The sequence below is a fragment of the Stenella coeruleoalba genome, assembly GCF_951394435.1.
Source record: "Stenella coeruleoalba genome assembly, chromosome: 16".
NCBI classification, from domain to species: Eukaryota; Metazoa; Chordata; class Mammalia; order Artiodactyla; family Delphinidae; genus Stenella; species Stenella coeruleoalba.
The window spans coordinates 25,489,316-25,512,077 of record NC_137162.1 but is presented as its reverse complement, the minus strand read 5'-3'; the positions used below and the strand labels follow the sequence as shown (position 1 = coordinate 25,512,077).

Genomic DNA, 22,762 nt, shown 5'->3' with positions numbered 1-22,762 from the left:
GCAATGTACAATCCAAAAATAAAATTAAGAAAACAATTCCATTTACTATAGCACCAAAAATCATAGACTAATTAGAAATGAACTGAACAAAAGTAGTGTTAAGACTTATATACTGATAACTACAAAAACTGTTGAAAGTGATTAAAGAAGGTCTAAACAAATGTAAAGACATCCCATGTACATCAATCGGAACACTTGATATTGTTGAGATGATGATACTCCTCAAACTGATATATAGAGTCAATGCACTCCCTATCGAAATCCCAGTTGGCTTTTTCACAGAAATTGACAAGCTGATCCTAAAATTCTTATGTACATAGAAGGTCCCCAGAATAGTCAAAACAATTTTGAAAAGGAAGGAAAAATTAACTGTAGGACTTACATCACAATTTCAAAACTTAATACAAAACTGTAGCAATTAAGACTGTGTAGTACTGACATGAGGACAAACAGACCAATGGAATACAATGGGGAGGCCAGAAAGAAACATATATCTCTGGCTAACTGATTTCTGACAAGAGTACCAGATAATTTAATGTGGAAACAATACTGTTTCAGCAGAGCTAAGATAACTGGATATTCACGTGCAAAAGAATGAATTTAAACCCCTATCTTGCACCATATACAAAAATTAACTCAAAATGTATCCAAAACCTAAATATAAAACATAAAACTATAAAACTCTTAAAGGAAAATATAGGTGTAAATCTTTGTGACCGTAGGTTAAGCAATGATTTCTTAAACATGATGACAAAAGCACAAGCAACAAAAACCACAGATAAATTGGACTTCATCAGTATTAAAAAACATTTGTCCTTCAAATGACATAACCAAGAAGGTGAAAAGACAACCCACAGAATGGGAGAAAATGTCTGAAAATCATATACCAGACAAAGGTTTAGTATCTAGAAAACATGAAGAACTTATACAACTCAATAATAAAAAAAAAATCAATTAAGAAATGGGCAAAGGATCTGAAGAGATATTTCTCGAAAGAAGATATACAAATGGCCAATAAGAGCATAAAAAGATGCTCAACATCATTAATCATAAGGGAAATGCACATCAAAATCACAATGAGATACCACCACACACACACTAGGATGGCTATAGTAATTTTTAAAACCCACTAACAATAACAAGTGTTATTTTGAAGGGTGTAGAGAAATTGGAAGCCACAAACATTGCTGAAGGGAATGAAACAGATGCATTTGCACTGGAAAACAGTTTGATAATGTTTCAGTAAGTTAAAGTTACCATATGACCCAGCAAATTCTACTGCTAGATATATAATCCCCAACACTGAAAACATGTCCACACAAAATGTATACACAAATGTTTGAAGGAGCACTACTCATACCAGTCAAAACGTGGAAACAATCCAAATATTAAGCAACAGATGAACAGATAAACAAAATGTGGTATATTCAGACAATGTAATATTATTCAGCCATTAAATGAATTAAGTATTGGCTCATGCTACAATACGGATGAATCCTGAAAACATTAAGTGAAAGAGATAGAAAGAAATAAAGCCACATATTTTATGATTCAATTTATATGAAATGTCCAGAATAGACAATTCCATAGAGACAGAAAGTAGATCAGTGGCTGTCAGGAATTGAGGAGAGAAGGGAATGGGGAGTAACTAATAATGAGTGTGGGGTTTCTTTTTGGAGTGAAGAAAATGTTCTGGAATTAGATAGTGGTGATGGTTACACAACTCTCGATATACTAAACCCCACTGAATTGTATATTCAATAGTGTTCCTTTTTCCGAGTTATATTTCATTGTGTGGATGTACTGCATTTTATTTATGCATTCATCCACTAAAGGATATTTGGGTTGTCCCTTGTTTGAGGCAATTATAGACTGATATACTATAAACATTATTCATGTACAGTTTTTTCTGTGAGCATAAAGTTTTCCTTTACGTAGGGCAAGTATCTAGGAGTAAGATCTCTGGGTCATTGGCTAAGTGTCTCTAACTTTACAAGAAATTACCAAACTGTTTGGCAGAGTAGCTGCAGCAATGTATCAGAGCTCCAATTGCTCCACATCCTTGACAGCACTTGCTATCTCCAGTATTTTTTATTTCAGCCACTGTAATAGGCATATACAATGTGGTTTTAATTTGTATTCCCTAATGGCTAGTGATGTTACAAATATGCGTGTATGCCATCCATATATCCTCTGTAAGTGACATGTCAGTCTTTTGCCCATTTCTTCATTGGGTTGTTTTCATATTACTGAATTTTAAAAGTTCTTCATTTATTCTGAATACAAGTTCTTTATCAGATATGTGATTTACAAATATTTTCTCAGTCTGTAGCTAAAAACTGAAAAAAGCCCAAAGGTCCATTAACAGAAAATGAATAAACAAACTGTGGTATAATGATACAATGGAATGCCAGATAGTAATAAAACGAACAAATTACTGATATACACAAAAACATGGATGAATCTCTCAGACATTACACTGAATAAAAGAAGCCATATCCAAAAGAATCCTTGAGGGAGTTCCCTGGTGGCCGAGTGGTTAGGATTAGGGGCCGTCACTGCCATGGCCCAGGTTCAATCCCTGGTCAGGGAACTGAGATCTCTCAGGCTGCCTGGCGCAGCAAAGCAAAGCAAAGCAACACACACACACACACACACACACACACACACACACACACACACACACACACACACAATCCTTAAAGGTGAAATACACTATCTAAATATGATTAACATTTCCTCAGCCTGAGTTTCTTACTGCAGGATTTCATTAAATCAAAGATCTGCTATCATTTATTCTTTCTCTTCCTTGATGCCACCACCACCGCTACTTCCTGTTTCATTTTACTCTTAGGTATACTGCTTTGGGAAGAAGCACAGAGGGAACGGTAGCAGAGAAACAAATTGAGCATGTTTTAGGATCCAGCATCTTCTTTTGAACAATAAAGTTTAGAGAATTTGTATTCCATAAGTAGTATCACTGATCATTATAAAGCGTACTTGTATCTAGAACAGACAAAACCTATGATGGAAAAAAAGGTATGTCACTGAGAGAATTTTTTAAATTCAACTTTTTATGTTGAGATAATTGTAGATTCACATGCAGTAGTAAGAAATAATACAGAGAGATTCCCTACACTCTTCACCCAGTTTCCCCTCAGTGGGAACATCTTGCATAAACATAGTACAATATCACAATATCACAACCAGGAAACTGACCTTGACACAATCCACCAACCAGATTTCACCAGTTTTACATGCACTCATTTGTGTGTGTGTAGACTCATGTAATCACCACTCGAGTCAAGATACAAAACAGTTCCATCACAAGGATTCCTTGTACAACTTTTTATAGCTACACCCACCTCCTACCACCCAAGCCAATCCCTAACCCCTGGCAACCACTACTCTTTTCCCAATCTCCATAATTTTGTCATTTCAGGAATGTTAGAGACATGGAATCATACAGTAAGTAACCTTTTGAGATTTGCCTTATTAACTCAGCATAGTTTACCTGACCTGTATTAAAGTTGTGTGTATCAATAGTTAATTCGTTTTTATTGCTGAAGAGTATTCCATCGATCAAATGTTTTGGGTCAAAATAAATAAAAATTTTAAATCTTACCAATTCCTGAATCCCCATTTGTCATTCCTTAGGAATATGAAACTCTAACCAAAGCATTAGAATGATACACTAACAAAAAAATTTAGTACAGTTCTGATACTCTAGCTCACTTTTTTTTTAAACATTCTTTTTTAAAAAAATTTATTTATTTTATTTATTTATTTTTGGCTGCACTTGGTCTTCATTGCTGCGCACGGGCTTTCTCTAGTTGTGGCGAGTGGGGGCTACTCTTCGCTGCAGTGTGTGGGCTTCTCATTACCGTGGCTTCTCTTGTTGCGGAGCATGGGCTCTCGGCACGTGGGCTTCAGTAGTTGTGGCACGCGGACTCTAGAGCGCAGGCTCAGCAGCTGTGGCACATGGGCTTAGCTGCTCCACAGCCTGTGGGATCTTCCCGGACCAAGGCTTGAACCCGTGTCCCCTGCATTGGCAGGCGGATTCTTAACCACTGTGCCACCAGGGAAGCCCCTCACTCTTATTCTGACAAGATGTATGTACATTATTTAAGGATGGCTCCTTGGCATTCCTGAGGACCTGTATTTCCATGTGATTTTCAATTTATAATATGGCTACTGAAATGTTAACAATTGATCCATTTGAATATTTGAAACCATACTGAAATGGCAGGTTAATTCGGCTTGATTGATGACACAACTAAAAAGCTGAATGACATTCATGTGATATCGATAAGTGGTTGACAAAAAAATTAAAGTTTATCAACCTGTAATCTTTGCATAAAATCTGATACCTACTTTTAATTTGAGGTTAAAAAAAAAAAACATTTCTACTTCTACTAATGTGCCAAGCTATAGGTACTAAAAAATAATTTTATATAGGCATGCAAATTCCTTTTTATTACTTAAACATATATGATAAACTTATTTTGATTGGAGAATTATTATTCAACAGATTTAAATAAATACTGGTATGAAGGCCAAAATTTCAATTTAAAAAAATAATTCCAGATAAATATATAAAGAACTTTAAAGACAAAGTAACTGCAGTGTCTTTCAAAATAAGGCAAGGGAGGGTGGGATGAATTGGGAGATTGGGATTGACATATATACACTACTATGTATAAAATAGATAACTAATGAGAACCTACTGTATAGCACAGGGAACTCTGTGGTGACCTAAATGGGAAGGAAATCCGAAAAAGAGGCGATATACGTATACATATAGCTGATTCACTTTGCTGCTGTACAGTAGAAACTAACACAACATTGTAAAGCAACTATACTCCAATAAAAATTAATTTAAAAAAATTAAAATAAAAAAAATAAGGCAAAAGACTGGATAACCAAAAATTCACAAGCCCAATTACTTACCAAATTTCATTTCAACATGATAAAAACCACTGAAAAATTCATAAACTGTGTTCATAAAGAAAGAGCAAATTCACTTACAAAAATTCTTTCGTACTGTAATCATCGAAACTTTAAAAGGATAAAACCAAATACCTGACTTCAGCATCCTGGACACTGTCAACAGGGAGAGCAAACGAAAATTCTAATTGTTCCATTCCTGGATATGGTAGATACAAACTGTGATCTGTACTCATCACTATCAGATTTTAAACAGGATACTATTTAAGAGGTAAGTGTCTAACCTGCCTCCTTCAAGCGACGGTAACATATGAGCAGCTCAGCCTGTCTCTGACCATACACCAAAATATATTCCAAAGAAGGGTTTGGCCTGATGATTAGCTCCAGCCTAGAAGACTCAACAATCATAATAAGGAAATGGAAGAACAAGTCATACATTCTGAAGGCCAGTTTCTTAATAGTGACACATGACCATTATTTCCATATTGAAACTTGGAAGACCAATATTAAGCAAGAAAAAAAGCTAGAAGTTAGATATTTATTTACTTAATTAAAAATATTTAGCTTCTTCTAAAAGGGAATTCTAAAGCATCACATACAATGTACAGTTATGATAAATGATCATCACAGCCTGCCTAATTTAACCAATGATAAATTAGCAACCCCAATAAATGTCTTTAATAAAAAGCCCTGAAATAGAACATTCTACAAATTGACTTAACTAGAAAACTAAAACAAATTTCTTTTAAATGCTTTCTATTTAAAAATTTTAATTAACAAAAGCAAACACTTGCAAGAGTTCAAGAACCTAATTTTTTATTTTAAAAGGAAATTCTGCAATATGCTACAGCATGGATGAACCTTGAAGACATCATGCTAAGTGAAACAAGCCAGTCACAAGAAGACCAATACTGTATGATTCCATTTATATGAGGTACTTAGGGTGGCCAAAATCATCAAGACAGAAAGATAATGGTGATTAGTTGCCAGGGACTGGGGTGAGAGGAGAATGGAAAGTTATTGCTCAGTAGGTGTAAGGTTTCAATTTTACAAAATGAAAAGAGTTGTGGGGATGGACAGTGGTGATAACTACATAACAGTGTGAATGTATTTAATACCACTGAACTGTATACTTAAAAACAGTTAAGATGGCAAATTTTATGGTATGTGTACTTTATTAAAATTCTATTTTAGTAAAAAAAAAGGGGGAAAATAGGGGAAAAAATAGAAAAAGGGGGGGGAAGTTTTAAATGACTTAAGAATTCAAACCCTTCAAGATGCTTTTTCTATTCTTTCTATTGTTTCAGATTCCACTCTACTATACAAAGAATGTAGGGTACAGAGCCTGTCCAGAATCTTCCAGGAAGTATCATTCTAAATGAGTCAGAAGTGCTCTCAGGCTGTGAAATATTAAATACAATTAGGACACTTGATGTTTCCTAGATGATCTCTCTTCATTGCATAATTCTAGCCCTTGTTTCCACTGATAAATACATTACATCACAACCAAATGTATACTTCATGAATATAAAGACTGAGCAAATAATTGAACAGAAAGTATAAAACACCTCTGTATTTTATCTCTTCCAAATGCATGTTTTATGTGTTTTATTTATACATACACACATCAACACTCTGTTTTATATTTTAATTCCCACGCACATCTAGCAACACGTCTCACACGCTGCAGGGGATCATTGGTACCCACTGATTGATTCTGAGTCTTCATATCTTAATTGGAACCTGAAATGTTTTTACTCTTTCAGGGTTTAAGAAAAAACAGCAGCCTAACATCTAGAAATGCTACATAGCCAGCAGATGTTTCTGCTTAATAGGGTTAAATCAATTTGTTATGGAATACTTTGTTTCCTTCATATAAACACATTCACCAGAGAACTGCCAAGAAGGTGAAATCACAACCTGCTGGGCCAGTGACTGGGAGTTTATTCAGTAAATGCTCAGCTTGTTTTCACTTGTGGATCAGTTGATTAAAGACTCTTATATGCAGTGTGTAACATAAACTCCCAAGTAAGCAATTATTAATTAGCAATTATTAAGTTCAAAGCAACAAACATTTATTGAGCATAGAATTTTTAAAGCTAGAAGAAGACTTAAAGATCTTCCTCTTTAATCTCATCATTTTATAGCTAAAGAAACCACCACCCAGGGAGGCTAACTGGTCTCCCCAGGATCACAACAAAACCTGAACCCAGCTCTTCCAACTCTGACTCCAACTGTTTACTTCTTTTCCATTGCTTAGAACAAATTTCAGAGACAGCATTATAAGCTTATATTTTGTCATCTTCACTATGTTCCTAGGTCCAATGTATCATAAATATACAATGTATCTGATTCCTAGACATTTACATTTTTAAAGTAGATCACTTGTGTACATTTCTTTTTGATCTTGATTATTAAAATTATGTACAAATATTCAATATAAGTGTTTTGGTTCCTTGAAGTATACTACTAATATAAATATGGCTTATTTTTCTTTCTGGTAGATTTGTACCACCAAGTGATCAAAATAGAAAACTTATGGGGGCCTAAAACAAGGTAAATGGGTACTGCCTACAGTGGGATGGACTGGAGATTCCACCTTGCCAAGACAGAGATTTCCTGTCACCTCCTGTGCTTAATTTAGGTCATACTGAGCTAAGGACTATGTAAAATATAAATATGCATTAAATGAAACTGACAAGAAAGGACAGTTTATATTGCATGAAGCTGTTGTTCAACAAATACTGGATGGTAAGAGAACATAAAACCCCTCTGACCAAACCGAACCAAGAATGTAGAAGAAATGGGTGTTCCCAATGAACATAACAAGCAAACAGAAAAAGCAGAATACAAGACTTGGAATTTTGAAAAGGCAGTACCCATGTTTTAAACTCAGAGTACAAAAATCAGCACATTTTGTGAGATTCAGGATTCATCCTTTGCATCCTTCTAAGAATGTGACACCAGCTGGCAGGCAGGTGTGTTTTTCACCTAAAAGTGATAAAAGTTTGTGTATATCATAAATTAAATGATTTGAATACAAACCTTTTTGCTTTTGGAAGTCAGTTTTTAATTTTTCATCTTGAACTCTCTCCTGATATGTTTCCAAAATTTTATTCTTTAGTACAAGTAGTATTTACAACGTTTGTTTTTACATTAACTTTTTTCTTAATGTAAACATTAATGAATTGGAAAAAATGCTACCTAGTGACCTACCATCAGGGAAATATCACCAACCTACTTTAAAAACCAACTATTGATGTAATAATTAACTTTCAAAATATTCAATATCAAGTAACTATTTTCTTCAAAATATTAATGCTTACTGAAGCACTAAAATGTTACCTAATTCTGACCTAGCTTTCCTACACAGAGAAGAATGGAATCGGAATTATTTTTTTGTCTGCGTACAAGAACTTATCTGTATAAACTAGTTTAACCATCCCAGAACAGATGAGTAATGATGAGTTGTTGTAGACTTCCTGGAGTTCCTATGCAACGTTTCTGCACTACCAGTACACCAGCATTTCCACTTTTCCTGGCTTTCCCAGGACAGAGGCAGAGACAGTTCTACTAGGGCCCAGATCTTTCTATCCTACAGGTATAAACTTCTAATTTCTGTCTAAAACCAAATGATTCCTAACTGCACTATCTACTTCCAAGTATCTCAGCCACTTAAGATTCAGGTAGCCATTAAGATTTAGAAGCAGCCATTTAACTGAATCTATTAAAACTGGCAAATGAATTGAAAATACTTACTTTTTAAACTTTTAAAGGAAAAATGATTTAGAGAAAATATTAAAGCCTTAAATCAATATAAGAAAACACTGCTAAGACCCAGAATTATCCACATTCAATCTAATACAGTAATCAGCAGGCACAATTCTAAAACTATTTAAAAACTATAATCAGTTCGTGGCAAATGGAAATTCAAAACTGCATTATTGAGAGGACAGACAGCAGAAGCAAGAAGAACTACGATCTTTCAGCCTGTGGAACAAACACCACGTTCACAGAAAGACAGACAAGATGAAAAGGCAGAGGGCTATGTACCAGATGAAGGAACAAGATAAAACCCCAGAAATACAACTAAATGAAGTGAGATAGGCAACTTTCCAGAAAAAGAATTCAGAATAATGATAGTGAAGATGATCCAGGACCTCGGAAAAAGAATGGAAGCAAAGATGGAGAAGATGCAAGAAATGTTTAACAAAGACCTAGAAGAATTAAAGAACAAACAGAAATGAAAAATACAATAACTGAAATGAAAAATACACTAGAAGGAATCAATAGCAGAATAACTGAGGCAGAAGAACGGATAAGTGACCTAGAAGACAGAATGGTGGAATTCACTGCTGCAGAACAGACTAAAGAAAAAAGAATGAAAAAAAATGAAGACAGCCTAAGAGACCCCGGGACAACATTAAACGCAACAACATTTGCATTATAGGGGTCCCAGAAGGAGAAGAGAGAGAGAGAGGGGACCGGAGAAAATATTTGAAGAGATTATAGTTGAAAACTTCCCTAACATGAAAAAAGGAAATAGCCACCCAAGTCCAGGAAGTGCAGAGAGTCCCATACAGGATAAACCCAAGGAGAAACATGCCGAGACACAGAGTAAGCAAACTGGAAAAAATTAAAGACAAAGAAAAATTATTGAAAGCAGCAAGGGAAAAACCACAAATAACATACAAGGGAACTCCCATAAGGTTAACAGCTGATTTCTCAGCAGAAACTCTACAAGCCAGAAGAGAGTGTCATGACACATTTAAAGTCATGAAAGGGAAGAAGCTACAACCAAGATTACTCTACCCTTCAAGGATCTCATTCAGATTCAATGGAGAAATCAAAAGCTTTACAGACAAGCAAAAGCTAAGAGAATTCAGCATTACCAAACCAGCTCTACAACAAATGCTAAAGGAACTTCTCTAAGTAGGAAACACAAGAGAAGAAAAGGACCTACAAACACAAACCCAAAACAATTAAGAAAATGTTAACAGGAACATACATATTGATAATTACCTTAAATGTGAATGGATTAAATGCTCCAACCAAAAGACACAGGCTAGGCTCGCTAAATGGATACAAAAACAAGACCCATACATATGCTGTCTACAAGAGACCCACTTCAGACCTAGGGACACATACAGACTGAAAGTGAGGGGATGGAAAAAGATATACCATGCAAATATAAGTCAAAAGAAAGCTGCAGTAGCAATACTCATATCAGATAAAATATACTTTAAAATAAAGAATGTTACAATAGACAAGGAAGGACACTACATAATAATCAAAGGATCAATCCAAGAAGAAGATAAAACAATTATAAATATATATGCACCCAACATAGGAACATAAGGCGACTGCTAACAGCTACAAAGGAGGAAATCGACAGTAACACAATAATACTGGAGGACTTTAACACCTCATTTACACCAATGGACAGATCATCCAAACAGTAAATTAATAAGGAAACACAAGCTTTAAATGACACAATAGACCAGGTAGATTGAATTGATATTTATAGGACATTCCATCCAAAAACAGCAGATTACACTTTCTTCTCAAGTGAGCATGGAACATTCTCCAGGATACATCACATCTTGGGTCACAAATCAAGCCTCAGTAAATTTAAGAAAATTGAAATCATATCAAGCACTTTTCTGACCACAACGCTATGAGATTAGAAATCAATTACAGGGGAAAAAAACGTAAAAAACACAAACACATGGAGGCTAAACAATACGTTACTAAATAACCAAGAGATCACTGAAGAAATCAAAAAATACCTAGAGACAAATTACAATGAAAACATGACAATCCAAAATGTATGGGATGCAGCAAAAGCAGTTTTAAGAGGGAAGTTTATAGCTATACAAGCCTACCTCAAGAAACAAGAAAAATCTCAAATAAACAATCTAACCTTACATCTAAAGGAACTAGAGAACGAAGAACAAAAAAACCCCAAAGTTAGCAGAAGGAAAGAAATCATAAAGACCAGAGCAGAAATAAATGAAATAGAAACAAAGAAAACAATAACAAAGATCAATAAAAATAAAAGCTAGTTCTTTGAGAAGATAAACAAAATTGATAAACCATTAGCCAGACTCATCAAGAAAAAGAGGGAGAGGACTCAAATCAATAAAATTAGAAATGAAAAAGGAGAAGTTACAACAGACACCGAAGAAATACAAAGCATCCTAAGAGACTACTACAAGCAACTCTATGCCAATAAAATGGACAACCTGAAAGAAATTGACAAATTTGTAGAAGGTATAACCTTCCAAGACTGAACCAGGAAGAAATAGAAAATATGAACAGACCAATCACAAGTAATGAAATTGAAACTGTGATTAAAAATCTTCCAACAAACAGAAGTCCAGGACCAGATGGCTTCACAGGTGAATTCTATCAAACACTTAGAGAAGAGCTAACACCCATCCTTCTCAAACTCTTCCAAAAATTGTGGAGGAAGGAACACTCCGAAACTCATTCTATGAGGTCACCATCACCCTGATACCAGAACCAGACAAAGATACTACAAAAAAAGAAAATTACACACCAATATCACTGATGAATATACATGCAAAAATCCTCAACAAAATACTAGGGAACAGAATCCAACAACACACTAAAAGGATCATACACCATGATCAAGTGGGATTTATCCCAGGGATGCAAGGATTCTTCAATATATGCAAATCAATCAATGTGATACACCATATTAACAAACTGAAGAATAAAAACCATACGATCATCTCAATAGGTGCAGAAAAAGCTTTTGACAAAATTCAACACCATTTATGATAAAAACTCTCCAGAAAGTGGGCATAGAGGGAACCTACCTCAACATAATAAAGGCCATATACAACAAACCCACAGCAAACATCATTCTCCATGGTGAAAAACTGAAAGCATTTCCTCTACGATCAGGAACAAGACAAGGATGTCCACTCTCGTCACTATTATTCAACAGTTTTGGAAGTCCTAGCCACAGCGATCAGAGAAGAAAAAGAAATAAAAGGAATACAAACTGGAAAAGAAGTAAAACTGTCACTGCGTGCAGATGACATTATACTATACATATAGAATCCTAAAGATGCCACCAGAAAACTACTAGAGCTAATCAATGAATTCGGTAAAGTTGCAGGATACAAAATTAATGCACAGAAATTTCTTGCATTCCTATACACTAGTGATGAAAAATCTGAAGGAGAAATTAAGGAAACACTCCCATTTACCATTGCAACCAAAAGAATACAATACCTAGGAATAAACCTACCTAAGGAGACAAAAGACCTGTATGCAGAAAACTATAAGACACTGATGAAAGAAATTAAAGATGATACCAACAGATGGAGAGATATACCATGTTCTTGGATTGGAAGAATCAATATTGTGAAAATTACTATACTACCCAAAGCAATCTACAGATTCAATGCAATCCCTATCAAATTACCAATGGCATTTTTTACAGAACTATAACAAAAAATCTTAAAATTTGTATGTAGACACAAAAGACCCCAAATAGCCAAAGCAGTCTTGAGGGAAAAACATGAATCTGGAGGAATCAGACTCCCTGACTTCAGACTACACTACAAAGCCACAGTAATCAAGACAATATGGTCCTAGCACAAAAGCAGAAATATAGATCAATGGAACAGGATAGAAAGCCCAGAGATAAACCCATGCACCTATGGTCAACTAGTCTATGACAAAGGAGGCCAGGATATACAATGGAGAAAAGACAGTCTCTTCAATAAGTGGTGCTGGGAGAACTGGACAGCTACATGTAAAAGAATGAAATTAGAATACTCCCTAACACCATACACAAAAATAAACTCAAAATGGATTAGAGACCTAAATATAAGACCGGACACTATAAAACTCTTAGAGGAAAACAAAGGAAGAACACCCTTTGACATAAATCACAATAAGATCTTTTATGATCCACCTCCTAGAGTAATGAAAATAAAAACAAAAATAAACAAATGGGACCTAATGAAACTTAAAAGCTTTAGCACAACAAAAGAAACTACAAACAAGACAAAAAGACAACCCTCAGAACGGGAGAAAATATTTGCAAACGAATCAATGGACAAAAGATTAATCTCTAAAATATATAAACAGCTCATGCAGCTCAATATTAAAAAAACAAACAACCCAATCCAAAAATGGGCACAAGACCTGAACATTTTCCAAAGAAGACATACAGATGGTCAAGAAGCACATGAAAAGCTACTCAACATCACTAATTATTAGAGAAATGCAAATCAAAACTACGAGGTATCACCTCACACCAGTTAGAATAAGCACTATCAGAAAATCTACAAACAACAAATGCTAGAGAGGGTGTGGACAAAAGGGAACCCTCTTGCACTGTTGGTGCGAATGTAAATTGATACAGCCACTATGGAGAACAGTATGGAGGTTCCTTAAAAAACTAAAAATAGAATTACCATATGACCCAGCAATCCCACTACTGGGCATATACCATGAGAAAACCATAACCCAAAAAGACACATGTACCCCAATGTTCACTGCAGCACTATTTACAATAGCCAGGACATGGAAGCAACCTAAATGCCCATCGAAAGATGAATGGATAAAGAAGATGTGGTACATATATACAATGGAACATTACTCAGCCATAAAAAGGAACAAAACTGTGTCATTTGTAGAGACGTGGATGGATCTAGAGTCTGTCATACAGAGTGAATTAAGTCAGAAAGAGAAAAACAAATATCGTATATTAACGCATACATGTGGAACCTAGAAAAATGGTACAGATGAACCGGTTTGCAGGGCAGAAACTGAGACACAGATGTAGAGAACAAATGTATGGACACCAAGGGGGGGAAGTGGAGGGGGGGGTGTGATGAATTGGGAGATAGGGATTGACATATACACACTAATATGTATAAAATGGATAACTCATAAGAACCTGCTGTATAAAAAAATAAAATGAAATTCAAAAATTAAAAAAAAAAAGATAGTGCCTGTTTCCCCATATCTATACTAATACCTAACCTTTTGAATCTTTGACATTGTGATAAATTAAAAATATATCTCATTTTAAAACAAAAAAAACAGAAAAAAACAAACTGATTAATAACTAAGGCACAATTTTCTAGCAGCTGAAGACTTTCTGCTCTTAAGGACTTGTTTTAGTAGATATAAGAAGCAGTAAGAATTTTTTTTTAAAAAGCACCAACAGTGTGGTTGTAAAATTCTGGCAATAAAATTCTGGATTTTGGACTGGGTTTGAACCATGAACCAGCTATGTGATCTAGGGTAAATTGCCTAACCACTCTGCACGTTAATTTCATCATCTGTAAAATGAAGATATTATACGCCCACTTTATAGAGCTGTTTTGAGGATTAAATAGACAAAATACTTACCGATGATAAGCTTCTCGTCGATACTTTTTCAGGAAATGTTTATCCATGTTAGCAGGCATATCTGCTGCATTTTGTAACCGATCACTCCAGGAAGTTGTCATTTTATTTTATTTGTATGCTCTCAATTCTAGAAAAGAAAATCAGTAATTTAGTAGATTAACATCTGTATATTGAAATCAGATTTTTTTTAAATTAGTAAAACTCTATCTTGCAAATTGTCTGCTATAACTATTTAAATATATGGAATGTGGAAATATACTGAAAAATTAAACTAACACTTCTAAACTATGTAAATTTAGGAAAATAATTTCATATAGTAATTTCTATCCAGAAAGATCATATATAACACTTTCAAATAATTAAGCATGATTGCCAGTAATAATTTACTTTAATCCTAGATTCTAGAAAAGGGGCTGAGACCACAGACATGTGAAAATATATAATTTTCAGTTAATGTATGTTCAAAATATGTAAAGTAAGCAGCTTTTTAATTCTGATAAACATACTAAACTCAATCAATGGTAGTACAAATATGTATGAGTATTTGACTTCTAATTATATTATGCTTTTATATTTTTCAATGACAAATTATCTTGCAGCTAGTATTACAGACTGAACTAGAAGAAGAAATAAACTAAAACATTTCATCTCATTAGAATAAACATCTAAAACGAGGTGAGCAGGTGTCTTTACTGTATTTTTACTATAGGCACTGTTACAGGTTTCACTTCTATTTTTGCAGTTTTCATCTGCAGCTTTAAATAAGGATGAAAAATAACCTTTTAGAGTTAAGAAGTTTATTCACATTTTATTAAAATACCAATGTTTGTAAAAACATCTGCATTCTAACTTATTTCCAATTTTGAAAATGCTAACATTGTTTATCACATTATGGCAATTTTAAAGTAAGCTATCTTTGTAGCTTTTTAAAATAATAATTTACTGAGGTGAAATTCACATAAGAAAACAAACCATTTTAAAGTAAGTCAGTGGCATTTAGTATGTTCATAATATAGTGCAACCACCACCTCTATCTAGTTCCAAAATACTTCTGTCACTCCAAAGTAAAACCCTTTACCCATTAAGCAGTTTCTCCCCATTCTCCCCACCCCACGGCCACCCCAATCCCACTTCTGCCTCTTCGAGTTTATCTATTCTGGATATTTCATATAAATAGAACCATATATAATGTGAGTTTTTGTATCTGGCTTCTTTCATTTAGCATGTTTTCTAGTTTCATCCATGTTCTACCATGTTTCAGATACTTCCTTCCTTTCTATGGCTGAATAATAAATATTCCACTGTGTGCATGTACCACAATTTGTTTATCTCTTCATCCGCTGACAGACATTTGGACTATTTCCACCTTTTGGCTACTGTGAATAGTACTGCTATAAACATGTATGAACAATGTATTTACTTGAGTACCAGTTTTCAATTCTTTTGGATATATATTTAGGTCTGTAATGTTTCTGAAATAATCAAGATTTCCAAACACTGTTTAGATAACAAAAGTACTGGTACTTGCAAAAGACTCCAGTTAAGGGACTTCCCTGGCAGTCCAATGGTTAAGACTCCGTGCTTCCACTGCAGGGGGCACAGATGCGATCCCTGGTAGCGGAACTAGGACCCCACATAACTTAAGACAAGTTATTTGCTAGGCTACTATAACTGAATCTAGATACGCTATGGGGTTTTTTAATTTTAAAAAATTAATGTGGCAAATCCAGACTACTTTGTGGACCAAAAAAGGGTGAAATTTTGAAAAGTAAAGAATTACAATGGAACTTCAATGGTTTTCGGTGGGGGGAGGAGTGGAGGTTGAGGGAAGGACCAGGACTATATCTTACATAAGTTTAAATAAGACTCAGAAATGAAATTTGTACTCTATGACGAATTAAATCAGAATGGTCATGCTATTAAAGAAAAACGTTAACTTGAGCTCTACTGCAATTATAGTCCATATAGTAAAGTGTAAGAAATAAATTTTGTTTATTTACTGTTAAGGCCTTCAGTGAACTCCAACTTTTAAAAAACCTCTAATAGTATTCACAAAAGTCTACCTCTTTTTATTTTTAAGAAGTTAAGGAGGGATTCCCTGGTGGCACAGTGGTTAAGAATTGGCCCGCCAATACAGAGGAAGCGGGTTAGATCCCTGGTCTGGGAAGATCCCACATGCTGCGGACCAACTAAGCTTGTGTGTCACAACTACTGAGCCTGCACTCTAGAGCCCGCAAGCCACAACTACTGAGCCGGTGTGTCACGACTACCGAAGCCTACACGCCTGGAGCCCGTGCTCCACAAGAAGAGAAGCCACCACAGTGAGAAGCCCGCACACCGCAACGAAGAGTAGCCCCCACTCGACGCAACTAGAGAAAGCCCATGCACAGTAACGAAGATTCAACACGGCCATAAATAAAAAAAATTAAAAAAAAAAAGGGACTTCCCTGGGGGCGCAATGGTTAAGAATCTGCCTGCCACTACACGGAACACGGGTTTGAGCCCTGGTCTGGGAAGATCCCACATGCCACAAAGCAACTAAGCCCATGTGCCACAACTATTGAGCCTGCGCTCTAGAGCCTGTGAGCCACAACTACTGAGCTCGCATGCCACAGCTAGTGAAGCCCGCACGCCTGGAGCCCAAATTGGAAAAAATTAAAGACAAGAAAAATTATTGAAAGCAGCAAGGGAAAAACCACAAATAACATACAAGGGAACTCCCATAAGGTTAACAGCTGATTTCTCAGCAGAAACTCTACAAGCCAGAAGAGAATGGCATGACATATTTAAAGTCATGGAAGGGAAGAAGCTACAACCAAGATTACTCTACCCTTCAAAGATCTCATTCAGATTCAATGGAGAAATCAAAAGCTTTACAGACAAGCAAAAGCTAAGAGAATTCAGCATTACCAAACCAGCTCTACAACAAATGCTAAAGGAACTTCTCTAAGTAGGAAACACAAGAGAAGAAAAGGACCTACAAACACAAACCCAAAACAATTAAGAAAATGTTAACAGGAATATACATATCGATAATTACCTTAAATGTGAATGGATTAAATGCTCCAACCAAAAGACACAGGCTCGCTAAATGGATACAAAAACAAGATCCATACATATGCTGTCTACAAGAGACCCACTTCAGACCTAGGGACACATACAGACTGAAAGTGAGGGGATGGAAAAAGATATACCATGCAAATGGAAATCAAAAGAAAGCTGCAGTAGCAATACTCATATCAGATAAAGTATACTTTAAAATAAAGAATGTTACAACAGACAAGGAAGGACATTACATAATGATCAAGGGATCAATCCAAGAAGAAGATATAACAATTATAAATATATATGCACCCAACATAGAAACACCTCAATACATAAGGCAACTGCTAACAGCTGCAAAGGAGGAAATCGACAGTAACACAATAATACTGGAGGACTTTAACACCTCATTTACACCAATGGACAGATCATCCAAACAGAAAATTAATAAGGAAACACAAGCTTTAAATGACACAACAGACCAGGTAGATTGAATTGATATTTATAGGACATTCCATCCAAAAACAGCAGATTACACTTTCTTCTCAAGTGAGCATGGAACATTCTCCAGGATACATCACATCTTGGGTCACAAATCAAGCCTCAGTAAATTTAAGAAAATTGAAATCATATCAAGCACTTTTCTGACCACAACGCTATGGGATTAGAAATCAATTACAGAGAAAAAAAGGTAAAAAACACAAACACATGGAGGCTAAACAATACGTTACTAAATAACCAAGAGATCACTGAAGAAATCAAAGAGGAAATCAGAAAATACCTAGAGACAAATGACAATGAAAACATGATGATCCAAAACCTATGGGATGCAGCAAAAGCAGTTTTAAGAGGGAAGTTTATAGCTATACAAGCCTACCTTAAGAAACAACAAACATCTCAAACAATCTAACCTTACACCTAAAGGAACTAGAGAAAGAAGAACAAACAAAACCCAAAGTTACTAGAAGGAAAGAAATCATAAAGATCAGAACAGAAATAAATGAAACAGAAACAAAGAAAACAATAGCAAAGATCAATAAAAATAAAAGCTGGTTCTTTGAGAAGATAAACAAAATTGATAAACCATTAGCCAGACTCATCAAGAAAAAGAGGGAGAGGACTCAAATCAATAAAATTAGTAATGAAAAAGGAGAAGTTACAACAGACACCGAAGAAATACAAAGCATTCTAAGGGACTACTACAAGCAACTCTATGCCAATAAAATGGACAACCTAGAAGAAATGGACAAATTCTTAGAAAGGTATAACCTTCCAAGACTGAACCAGGAAGAAATAGAAAATATGAACAGACCAATCACAAGTAATGAAATTGAAACTGTGATTAAAAATCTTCCAACAAACAGAAGTCCAGGACCAGATGGCTTCACAGGTGAATTCTATCAAACACTTAGAGAAGAGCTAACACCCATCCTTCTCAAACTCTTCCAAAAATTGTGGAGGAAGGAACACTCCGAAACTCATTCTATGAGGTCACCATCACCCTGATACCAGAACCAGACAAAGATACTACAAAAAAAGAAAATTACACACCAATATCACTGATGAATATACATGCAAAAATCCTCAACAAAATACTAGGGAACAGAATCCAACAACACACTAAAAGGATCATACACCATGATCAAGTGGGATTTATCCCAGGGATGCAAGGATTCTTCAATATATGCAAATCAATCAATGTGATACACCATATTAACAAACTGAAGAATAAAAACCATACGATCATCTCAATAGGTGCAGAAAAAGCTTTTGACAAAATTCAACACCATTTATGATAAAAACTCTCCAGAAAGTGGGCATAGAGGGAACCTACCTCAACATAATAAAGGCCATATACAACAAACCCACAGCAAACATCATTCTCCATGGTGAAAAACTGAAAGCATTTCCTCTAAGATCAGGAACAAGACAAGGATGTCCACTCTCGTCACTATTATTCAACATAGTTTTGGAAGTCCTAGCCACGGCAATCAGAGAAGAAAAAGAAATAAAAGGAATACAAACTGGAAAAGAAGTAAAACTGTCACTGCTTGCAGATGACATGACACTATACATAGACGATCCTAAAGATGCCACCAGAAAACTACTAGAGCTAATCAATGAATTTGGTAAAGTTGCAGGATGCAGAATTAATGCACAGAGATTTCTTGCATTCCTATACACTAATGATGAAAAATCTGAAAGAGAAATTAAGGAAACACTCCCATTTACCACTGCAACAAAAAGAATAAATTATCTAGGAATAAAATTAAAAAATTAGCAGCATTCAAAGGAAAAGGAAACTATGATACATAACGAGGAGAAAAATCAACTGAAGCAGGAACTTACCTGGTGGTCCAATGGTAAAGAATACACCTTGCAATGCAGGGGACACGGTTTTGATCCCTGGTCAGGTAATTACAATCCCACATGTCATGGGGCAACTAAGCCCACGTGCCACAACTACTGAGCTGGCACGCCTCAACTACAGCCCACGTGCCACAAACTACAGAGCCCACGCGCCCTGGAGACTGCGTGCCACAACTAGAGAAGCCTGTGCACCACAACGAAGAGCCCGCACACCTCAATGAAAGATCCCGCATATCTCAATGAAGATCCCTGGTGCCTCAACTAAGACCTGATGCAGCCAAAAATAAATAAAATAAATAATGAATAAATCTTTTTAAAAAAATCAACTGAGGCAAACCCACAAATGACCCAGATGATAGAATACTCAAAGACACTAAGTTATTATAACTGGACAAAATTCAATATATAATATGTAATTCAAATAATATATCATTCAATATATAATTGATAATTGAATGTATTTCATATGTTCAAAAAACTAGAAGACTGAGAATGTTAAGTACAGAATCTTTTTAAAAGACCCAACTCAAACATCTAGAAGTGACAACTTTTTAAAAGACCCAACTCAAACATCTAGAAGTGACAACTACAATCTGAGATGAGAAATAACACTGAATAGATTAATGACAGATTAGACTTTAAAGAAAACATTAGTAACTTGAAGACATAGCAATAGAAACTATCCAAATTAAAACAGATCAGTGACATGTGCAACAGTTTCAAGTGTATTCTGATTTCTAATATATGCATAATTGGAGTCCACAAAAGAAAAGAGAAAGTGAGAAGACAGAAAAATTATTTAAAGAAATAGTGGGGGAAAATTTCCAAACTTAATGAAAATTATAAATCTATAGGTCCAAGAAAACTCAGTAAACCCCAAGCACACAAAACAAGAAAACTACACCAAGGCACATCAAAATCAAATTACTTAAAAGGAGTGATAAAGAGAAAATATTAAAGAAGCAGCTAAAGAAAGAAGACATCATATAGAGAAGAAAAAAACAAATTCCTCATCTGAAGCAGTGAAGCCAGAGAAAAGTGGAGAAACACCTTTAAAGAACTGAAAGAAAATAAGTGTCAACCTAGAATTCTTTCCCTGACAAAAACATCTTTCAGAAATAAAGACTTCCTCAGATGTACAAAAGCTGAAAGAATTCATCACCAGCAGACTCTAAAAGAAATTTTAAACGAAGTCCTTCAGGTAAGAGGAAAACAATACCAGATGGAAATCAATCCACACAAAGGAATGGGTAACTATAAAAGATTTTTCCCTACTATTAAGTCTTTCTAAAAGATAACTGTTTGAAGCAAAAGTAACAGTAATATATTGTTAGGTTTATAACATATATAGAACTAAAATATGTGACAGTAATAACCCAAAGGTGTGTAAGAAGAGAACAGAAGTATACTACTTTAAGACTCCTATAGTACACATGAAGTAGTATACCACTTGAAAGCAGACTGTGATAAGGTAAAGATGCATACTATACACCTTAAAGCAATCACCACAGTAACAAAGTTATAGCTAATAAGGCAACAAAAGAGATAAAATGGAAACAAGAAATAATCAACCCAAAACATGAGGTAAAAAGAGAAACGGGAAACAAAGCAAACAAAAAAATAGCAAGGTGGTAGAATTTTACTCAACCATATTTTTAAAATTACATTAAGTTTAAATATCTACCCCAATCAAAAAAACAAACAAAAAAAAGCTGTAGGACCTAAATATAAGACATGACACCACAAAGCTCCCAGAAAAGAACATAGGCAAAACATTCTCTGACATAAATTGTACCAATGTTTTCTTAGGTCAGTCTCGAAGGCAATAAAAATAAAAGCAAAAATAAACAAGTGGGACCCAATCAAACTTATAAGCTTTTGAAAAGCAAAGGAAATCATAAAATGAAAAGACAACCTACAGACTGGGAGAAAATATTTGCAAATGACGCGACCAACAAGGCCTTAATTTCCAAAGTATATAAGCAGCTCATACAACTCAATAACAACAACAAAAATAACCCAATCAAAATATAGGTGGAAGACCTAAACAGACATTTCTTCAAAGAAAACATACAGATGGTCGATAGGCATATGAAAAGATGCTCAACATCGCTAATTATTAGAAAAATGCAAATCAAAACTACAATGAGGTATCACCTCACACTGGTCAGAATGGCCATCATTTAGAAGTCAACAAATAACAAATACTGGAGAGGGTGTGGAAAAAAGGGAACCCTCATACACTGTTGGTGGGAATGTAAACTGGTGCAACCAGTATGGAAAACAGTATGGAGGTTCCTTAGAAAAACTAAATCTAGGACTTCCCTGGTGGCACAGTGGTTAAGAATCCGCCTGCCAATGCAGGGACATGGGTTCGAGCCCTAGTCCGGGAAGATCCCACATGCCACGGATCAACTGATCCCATGCGCCACAAGTACTGAGCCTGCGCTCTAGAGTCCGTGAGCCACACTACTGAGCCCACGTGCCACAACTACTGAAGCCCACGCACCTAGAGCCCGTGCTCTGCAACAAAAACAAGCCACCGCAGTGAGAAGCCTGCGCACTGCAACGAAAAGTAGCCCCCACTCGCTGCAACAACAGAAAGCCTGGGTGCAGCAACAAAGACCCAATGCAGCCAAAAATAAATAAGTAAATTTATATTAAAAAAACCCAACAACACGAAAAATAGGGAATTCCCTGGTGGTCCAGTGGTTGGGACTCCACGCTTTCAATGACAAGGGCACAGGTTCAATTCCCTGTCGGAGAGCTAGGATCATGCATGTCACACGGTGTGGCCAAAAAATAAATAAAATGGTTCACATAAGTTAATAAATAAATAAATAAAGTCTGTCCTCCATCCTGAGGTTTAAAAAAAAACCAGAAAACTAAAAATAGAGTTGCCATATGATCCAGCAATCCCACTCCTGGGCATATATCCAGAGAAAACTGTCATTCAAAAAGATACATGCACCTCAATGTTCATAGCAGCACTATTTACAAC

General features: G+C 35.4%; 1 protein-coding gene across 5 annotated transcripts in view; it reads right to left on the bottom strand.

The window, feature by feature from the left end:
* Positions 1-22,762, bottom strand: part of NT5C2 (5'-nucleotidase, cytosolic II) — a 153,970-nt gene that overhangs the window by 66,737 nt on the left and 64,471 nt on the right. For all 5 annotated transcript variants that reach the window (XM_079900798.1, XM_079900800.1, XM_079900797.1 and 2 more), the window contains one exon: positions 14,350-14,476. In XM_079900798.1, coding sequence (XP_079756924.1) covers positions 14,350-14,450 — 101 coding nt within the window. In that variant the 5' untranslated portion in view covers positions 14,451-14,476. The remainder of the gene's footprint in view (positions 1-14,349; positions 14,477-22,762) is intronic.